This window comes from Mesoplodon mirus, assembly GCF_964341445.2.
Source record: "Mesoplodon mirus genome assembly, chromosome: 1".
In the NCBI taxonomy this organism is placed as follows: domain Eukaryota; kingdom Metazoa; phylum Chordata; class Mammalia; order Artiodactyla; family Ziphiidae; genus Mesoplodon; species Mesoplodon mirus.
In genome coordinates this window covers 55,434,331-55,443,535 of record NC_138976.1, presented here as the reverse complement: position 1 = coordinate 55,443,535, position 9,205 = coordinate 55,434,331, and the positions used below count along the sequence as shown (strand labels likewise).

The 9,205-nt window shown below is 36.9% G+C and overlaps 1 protein-coding gene across 1 annotated transcript; it reads right to left on the bottom strand.

Moving 5' to 3' along the window:
• Window positions 1-6,207: 6,207 nt before the first annotated feature.
• LOC309800108 (heterogeneous nuclear ribonucleoprotein K) lies at window positions 6,208-9,000 on the bottom strand. Its single transcript, XM_082613954.1, has one exon. It carries the CDS (start codon window positions 8,773-8,775, stop codon window positions 7,384-7,386), a length of 1,392 nt encoding a protein of 463 aa, XP_082470080.1. The 5' UTR covers window positions 8,776-9,000; the 3' UTR covers window positions 6,208-7,383.
• Window positions 9,001-9,205: the final 205 nt, after the last annotated feature.

The window sequence follows — 9,205 nt, the reverse complement described above, 5'->3', positions numbered from 1 at the left end:
AGTAAACCACCTTTAACAAAGAAAATAAAGAAACTAGAGGTAAGTCCTCAAGATCCTAGAAATGGAACTAATCTTGCAGAGAATCTTTTCAGTCCAAGCACTTCTGGCTCAGAAAATAAAGATAAGAGAACTTAGGTGGGTTTCATAATTGCTTTGTTCCTGATGCTAGATGCTCAGCTCAAAGCATCCCAGTTGTGTCTGAACATTTGGCTTCCCTAACAAGATACGTACACCACAAAGCCCCCTCCTATAGAAGGAAATTGTCAGCTTGCCCAGACACTTTTTCCTGTCCCAGCAGGAATCCTCCTGGTTGAGATAACATGTTTCCTCTGTACCAGGATCTGCATAATCATTATTTAACGTGCACTCCGCATGCCGTCCACTGGATGTTTAGTATCTATGAATGTCCTCCATTCAGATTCTTGCCTACATTTGTCCTCCCCTACTTGCCTGGCTTTTAACTCACCCTTACCCCAGTGTTTAATATTTTGGACTTAGTGGCCTATTCTGTCAGCATTGTTTCAGCTGACTGCCCTTTTCCTAAACTATCTGAACTGCTTAAAGGTTTTCCTGGCAAGACACCAAGCCTGGAGTAACAAATCTGGAATATCTACACTTTCTTTTAGGCAAAGTTTCCAGCCCTGCGGCTAGGCTCTACCAGCATGTTATAATACAGACACAATGAGTCTGAGTTCAGGTGTCTGATTTGCTAATTAGTTACTATAAAACTACAAGTAAAGTAATTTTTCTCTCTTTCTTTTAGGTTATTATTAAAATGAATTGACACATTGCTGGAATATATGGGGAAAGTTCAATGTAATCAATGATTTGTATATCTAGATGCATATATATATATATATATATATATATATAATGAGAGAGAAAGGAGAATAATATTGTATATTGTGTTTCATTATCTATCCAAGATAATGAATATAATATAATATAATATAATATATATATAATATATAATGAATATAATATAATAATATCCATATTCTAGGTGCCACTTAGTGATACAGCAAAAGATAATATGAGCCCTGATCTTTAGCAACTCATGACTTAAAGGGCATAGTGTGACTTACATGGAGTTTGGAGAATTATGATTATTTGCATAGAATATTGAGGCTTATTGAATTTGATGTATTACAGTTACCTCTATCATTGGAAATCCAACCTTTCTTGATAAAATCCTGCTCCCCTGATGTTTTGATAGGTAATTCTTAAAACATGTAATATTTAGCATGAAATCATTTTACTTCCATGGATGAAATAAATTAGGTGGAATAAGTAGAACATGGTATGTTTTCTTCTGCTAGAATTCTTGCCTTCAGTAACAAAGAGAAGGGAGCTAACGATAAAGATTTACTAAGAATCAGTTATTCTACTAGGCTCTTTACACACATTAGTGCTTTTAATTCTAATAGGAATCTAATAATCAAAGCATATTAATAAATTTTATGCAATGGGTAAAATATGGCTCAGGATAACTGAACAAATTTCTACAAATAAAATAACTAGTAGACGGAGCAGAGTCAAATTTGAAATCATGTCTATTTGACTTCAAAATCCATACTTTTTTAATTGCATTCTAAGAAGAATATCTTCCTAGAACTAGACAATAGGAATTAAAACCCTGGGTAATCCTAAAATTACCCTCCGTAAATGTAATAAAATTTTATTGGCATTTTTTTCCATGATACTCTACTCTGGCTACTCCAGTATACTCATACGGGGATATTATTCGCTTACATATTCTTGATGTATATTTTCTTCATTTTCTGTAAATTTTCCACTGAGTGGGTCTAAGAAGCAAGTCTGCTTAGGTTGTTACTGTGTCCCAATTGACTTATATTAAAAGATGATACACTCAATACAGTATACTTATTTAATAGAATACAAAAAGACTGTAAAGAGGGATAAATTATTTTTGAATCACTTATTTACCTTGGTTTTATAGAAATCTAATGATTATCACTAATCATTTGAATTGTAGATTATTTTATGTTGGAATATTTCTTCATTTCTTTTATTTAAACCAGTAATATGATGTTTTAAAACTATAAATTGAATAGCACCTGTTTATTATTATTCTGAATTTTATAATTTACCATGTTTACCATAAAATATTGAGGAATTTAGTGTTACTCTCTGGGTATAATATCTGATTTTACGAGTATTATAGTGGAAAAAATGCATTGAGCACCTACTTCTAAGCGTTGTTGAAGGCTAGGAGATCTCTATTAGACTGTGGCTTTGATGTTACATCTATAGATCTTTTTATTTTTAACATCTTTATTGCAGTATAATTGATTTACAATGGTGTGTTAGTTTCTGCTTTATAACAAAGTGAATCAGCTATACTTTTACATATATCCCCATATCTCCTCCCTCTTGCATCTCCCTCCCACTCTCCCTATCCCACCCATCTGGGTGGTCATACAGCACAGAGCTGATCTCCCTGTGCTATGTGGCTGCTTCCCACTAGCTATCTATTTTACATTTGGTAGTGTATATATGCCCATGCCACTTTCTCACTTCGTCTCAGCTTCCCCTTCCCCCTCCCCATATCCTCAAGTCCATTCTCTAGTAGGTCTGCATCTTTATTCCTGTCTTGCCCTTAGGTTCTTCATGACCAAAATTTTTTTTTTTAGATTCCATATATATGTGTTAGCATACGGTATTTGTTTTGCTTTTTCTGACTTACTTCACTCTGTATGACAGACTCTAGGTCCATCCACCTCACTACAAATAACTCAATTTCGTTTCTTTTTATGGCTGAGTAATATTCCATTGTATATATGTGCCACATCTTCTTTATCCATTCATCTGTTGATGGACACTTAGGTTGCTTCCATGTCCTGGCTATTGGAAATAGAGCTGCAATGAACATGGTGGTACATGACTCTTTTTCAGGTATGGTTTTTTCAGGGTATATGCCCAGTAGTGAGATTGCTGGGTCTTACGGTAGTTCTATTTTTAGTTTTTTAGGAACCTCCATACTGTTCTCCATAGTGGCTGTATAAATTTACATTCCCACCAACAGTGCAAGAGGGTACCCTTTTCTCCACTCCCTCTCCAGCATTTATTGTTTGTAGATTTTTTGATGGTGGCCATTCTGACTGGTGTGAGATGATATCTCATTGTAGTTTTGATTTGCATTTCTCTAATGATTAATGATGTTGAGCATTCTTTCATGTGTTTGTTGGCAATCTGTATATCTTCTTTGGAGAAATGTCTGTTTAGGTCTTCTGCCCATTTTTGGATTGTGTTGTTTGTTTTTTTGATATTGAGCTGCATGAGTTGCTTATAAATTTTGGAGATTAATCCTTTGTCAGTTGCTTCATTTGCAAATATTTTCTCCCATTCTGAGGGTTGTCTTTTGGTCTTGTTTATGGTTTCCTTTGCTGTGCAAAAGCTTTTAAGTTTCATTAGGTCCCATTTGTTTATTTTTGTTTTTATTTCCATTTCTCTAGGAGGTGGGTCAGAAACGATCTTGCTGTGATTTATTTCACAGAGTGTTCTGCCTATGTTTTCCTCTAAGAGTTTTATAGTGTCTGGCCTTACATTTAGGTCTTTCATCCATTTTGAGTTTATTTTTCTGTATAGTGTTCTAGTTTCATTCTTTTGCAGGTAGCTGTCCAGTTTTCCCAGCACCACTTATTGAAGAGGCTGTCTTTTCTCTACTGTATATTCTTGCCTCCTTTATCAAAGATAAGGAGACCATATGTCCGTGGGTTTCTCTCTGGGCTTTCTATACAGTTCCATTGATCTATATTTCTTTTTTTTGTGCCAGTACCATACTGTCTTGATTACTGTAGCTTTGTAGTGTAGTCTGAAGTCAGGGAGCCTGATAGCTCCAGCTCCGTTTTTCATTCTCAAGATTCCTTTGGCCCTTCGGGGTCTTTTGGGTTTCCATACAAATGTGAAATTTTTTGTTCTAGTTCTGTGAAAAATGCCAATGGTAGTTTGATAGGGATTGCATTGAATCTGTAGATTGCTTTGGGTAGTAGAGTCATTTTCACAATGTTGATTCTTCCAATCCAAGAACATGGTATATTTCTCCATCTATTTGTATCATCTTTAATTTCTTTCATAAGTGTCTTATAATTTTATGCATACAGGTCTTTTGTCTCCTTAGGTAAGTTTATTCCTAGATATTTTATTCTTTTTGTTGCAGTGGTAAATGGGAGTGTTTTCTTGATTTCACTTTCAGATTTTTCGTCATTAGTGTATAAGAATGCCAGAGATTTCTGTGCATTAATTTTGTATCCTTATACTTTACCAAATTCATTGATTAGCTCTAGTAGTTTTCTGGTACCATCTTTAGGAGTCTCTATGTATAGTATCATGTCATCTGCAAACAGTGACAGCTTTACTTCTTCTTTTCCGATTTGGATTCCTTTTATTTCCTTTTCTTCTCGGATTGCTGTGGCTAAAACTTCCAAAACTATGTTGAATAATAGTGGTGAGAGTGGGCAACCTTGTCTTGTTCCTGATCTTAGTGGAAATGCGTTCAGTTTTTCACCATTGTGGACAATGTTGGCTGTGGGTTTGTCATATCCCTTTTTTTCTTGATGAGTCTGGCTAATGGTTTATCAACTTTTTTTATCTTTTTTTTTTTTTTTTTTTTTTTTTTTTTTTTTAAATTCAAGTACTTTATTATCAGTTTAATTATGCAAATTATTAACATTTGAATAGTAGGGAAAAGATTTAAATTCCTTTCCTTGCTCCTGACAGACTTTGGTGCAATCTGGTTTCCAACATTGTTTGCCTATCAGTTGATTGCAAAAAGTTAAGCTAAAAACATTTTTGAAACTATATTTAAACTTTAAAAACTTCAATAAATCAGCCTAGTATTTATTTTTTTAAAAATAGGTTCAAAATTCCATTTGTTCAGTGAATTTTAAGCTTACTTCAGAGAATTTTCTTAAATTGCCAGCCCATGTTCAGACACCATTTACCAGGTAATAGTGGAAATGAAAAAGGCCCCTACCTCCAAAGTTGTGTCCCCAATTTACCAACGTCAGGTATTTTCTTTTTAGCAGATTGTGTTCAAGGTCTGATTTTTAAAAGGCAAAAAATTAATACTTTCAGCCAAGAGTCTATTTATGTAATTTTTTAAAGATTTTTTTGATGTGGACCATTTTAAAGTCTTTATTATTGAACTTGTTACAATGCTTTTGCTTTTTGGTTCTTTGGCTGCAGGGCACATGAGGTCCCAGCTCCCCGACCAGGGATGGAACCCACACCTGCATTGGAAGGGGGAGTCTTAACCACTGGACCCCCAGGGAAGTCCCTACACAACTAATTTTTGAATGACAAACGAAAACTTTGAAAGCCAGTGTTCTCTCCAGGGATACTTTCCTCCAATGTAAGTAACAATTTGACTAAAATGTCATTACCGATAGTTTTTCTCTAGGGGAGGGGCACATTTCAACATAAGTACACTATACTGACCCTATGCAACCCAAGCTTACCCATACTTAAAATACCCAAGAGGGAAACTAACACCCAAGTGGCAATTCAGACTAATTTCACCGTTGGGGAAACCTTATCACAGGTAGCATTTTAAGTGATGCTGTGGTATCACTGTCACTTATCAAGAGAACACCCCATCTCCCTCCCTAAACTAAAAGGGGTATCACTGAAATTTTAAACCTTTGCATGTAGTAGTCATACATAGTTCAGAAAATTCTGCTCACTTCACATTCTTCTATCATACGCAAGCCTGTTTTCTAAACTTAAACAGAATTGCATCCATGAGTTCTTTTCCATGTAATTGCTGAGTTGTTCTCAGGCTTTCTGGACAGTTGGAAGATAACAGGTAGCATTTTAAGGATTTACAAGCCAAGAACCAGAAAAAAAAAATTTTACATTTATCTGTAAACACTCTCACAACAAACTGGAACTATTTTAAAGTTAAACCTAAGAAACTCAAAGCAGCTCACAGGTAATGTGAGAATAGGAGGACTTGTAGAATTGGAATGACTCAGCTCTTATGCTGGACTCCCCTTTAAAACTAAGAGCCCAACTACTGTAATTTTTTAACTTACCACCCCTATCATATCTGATTTATAAATGCTAGAAAAACACTTCACACGAAAAATATATAATTTAAGATTATTGTATTTCCTTACAAGAGGAATGTTTTAACAAATTTTACAGGTGTCAATCAACCTTTGTTCGAATTGGGCACACATCAAATCTAGCATTTTGGGAGTTTTATTTGGAAGTGAACTTTTAACTATCAATACAAATGCCAAGATACTACACAAAACATCCACAGGAACTTTTTTCATCTTTTTTTGAATTGTTCACAAACATTTCCTACATAATCCAACATACAACAGAGAAATGGTACATCTTTTTCTTTCAATTTGCATACAATGGAAAAACAAGAATATATATATATATTTTACAAAGTTTAACTAATAGACACTACCAAGCTGACAGTTTAAGTCTATAGGTGAGAAATTATCTAATAAAAAATAATCAGAATTTATTAAGCATCAGTCACTTCCATAACCAAGTATTATTCTGATTAATAAAACTTGCTGCCATTAGGCTTCTGGTATATACTTATACCAACTACTCCATCTGTTGTATTGCTCCCCACCTTGGTTCTTCACAATTACAAACAGAAAATCGTTGCAAAGTAGGGGCAAGCATTTGCAAAAACAAACAAAAATCCCCAGCTTATTATAAGCATGAATGTGTGGTGGAATTTCCTCCCAAGCAATGGACTTTCAAATCACTTAAGAAATCACCAGAACTGAATGTGCCAGGATATTTTGCCTAAGTCCAAGAAGAGATGTGTTTATTTATATCCAACAGAGGACTGAAAATTAAACTTAGTGTTTAGTTTGGGGGCAGGTTGGGGGGAATTCAGCCATTTGAAAAATGACCGTCTTAAAAAAAAAAAATGACCACCAAAAATAGGTTCACTAAATTTATTTTAAAAATCATAAAACGTTTCTTACAAAAGAGCATTACATTCTGCACACTGCTCTGAATAGATGCCAGGGACATATGGACTATTGTTACTTTTCCTCCCTGTCCCACCCCCCCAAATGTTACAGTGATCACAAAGTAAAGTGTTCACAATAATTACATGGGGGGATTTTTTTTTAAACCACCAACAATGAACAAAAATTAAAATTCACTCACTCTGCTGCTGTTTCAAAATTTCAATGTTAGTTTTTGCACACCCTCCCCCACCCCCACCCGTTTGTAAGGAACTAAAACATTACATCTGGTGAACAGCAAAGATTTCACTACACCTCAAATGCAGAACACCTATGAAGCAGAGGAATGTTGGCTTTTTAAACAGAAGCAGATAAAAAAAAAAAGATGCAGGACTCCTTCAGTTCTTCACTAGTCTTAGAAAAACTTTCCAGAATACTGCTTCACACTGTTCTGCAGCAAGTACTGTGCATTCTGTATCTGGTCCTGTGTTCCTGTAATGGTAATGATCCGGTCTTCGGACCCTTCTAAAGGCTCATCAATTTTGATCGATGCTCCTGACTCATGACGGATTTGTTTAATCCGCTGACCACCTTTGCCAATAATAGATCCAGCCAGATCTTTGGGAATAGTTACTTGTGTAGTAATAATAGGTCCACCAAGATCACCATATGAGCCACGACCCCCTGCATAGGAATAATCATATCCAGAGCCACCCTGTGGTTCATAAGCCATCTGCCACTCTGATGGGCTCCATGTATCTATTGCAGAGTCCCAGGTTTCATCAGCACTGAAACCAACCATGCCATCATAACGGTCTCCAGGTCTTCCTCTTCTGTCATAGGCCATTAGATCTCCCCCTCTAGGTGGTGGTGGTGGAGGAAGAGGAAGATTCCGAGCTCTGCTACCACCCCGGCCACCTCGTCCAGGAGGAGGTGGAGGAGGTCCTCGACGAGGGCTCATATCATCATAATCTCTTCTGGATGGAGGCATAGGACGCCCACCCCGACCAGGAGGCATTCTGTCAAAACCACCTCTTCCCCGCATGGGAAATCCCACAGGACGTCCACGGCGGTCATCAAACATCATTGTAAAACCACCATAATCATAGGTTTCATCGTAAAAATTGGGATCATAAGGCTGAGCACGTCCTTTAATGGGAGACTCTGATATAAGATCAAGGATGATCTTTATGCACTCTACAACCCTATCAGGTTTTCCTCCAATAAGAACGACTCTGTCAGTGGATTGAGGACAACATTCCTGGAAAAGCTTGATTGTTGTCTGAGTGTTCTCTCGAAGTTCTTTGATTTTAGCACCTTTGACCCCAATAATTCCTCCTGCCAGACTCTGATGAATCAACAGTCTCAACTCGCAGTCAAAGTCGCTTCCTTTATAGTGTTGGTAATTTAAGCATTCCACAGCATCAGATTCGAGCGGGAGCTGGCTGGTTGCAGTGGGTGATGGCAACTGCAGGCCCTCTTCCAAGGTAGGGATGATTTTCTTCAGAATTTCTCCAATTGTTTCAATATCAGCACTGATACTCAATATGCGCTCGGGGCCACTGCTGTCTGGGACTGAAACACTGGCATTGTAATCTGTACGGAGAGCCTTAATATTCTTGCCTCCTTTTCCAATCACTGCCCCAGCATTCTTGCTCTGAAGCAGAATGCGTAATTCAACCATCTCATCAGTGTTTCTAGATCTTTTAAAAGCTTGTTCCTCTTCCATATCTTCAGCAGGGCGTTTACCAAATTCGCCATTGGTTTCGGTGTTGGGAAAGGTTTCCTCTGGCTGTTCAGTTTCCATTTTCTTGTATTAAAGGGACACACCAATCAGTTATTAAATATATCCTTGCAGGGCAGAACTGAAGTGTTCTGGGCGGGACCAACTGACACCCTAGTGCTGCAGTAGCCTATAGGCCGCAAATAACCGGGAAGTAGGCAAGACGTGGAGGTTGGTGCAGCAGAGAAACAGAGAATAATGGCGCCTACAGTGCTTTCGCCTGGAGAGCCCTCCTCCTTTCTCGTTCGCGCACTCACTAGCTGGGGGGAGACAACTTTTTTTATCTTCTCAGAGAACCAGCTTTTAGTTTTATTGATATTTGCTATCATTTCCTTAATTTCTTTTTCATTTATTTCTAATCTGAAATTTATGATTTCTTTCCTTCTGCTAACTCTGGGGGTTTTTTGTTCTTCTTTCTCTAATTGCTTTAGGTGTATGGTTAGGTTGTTTATTT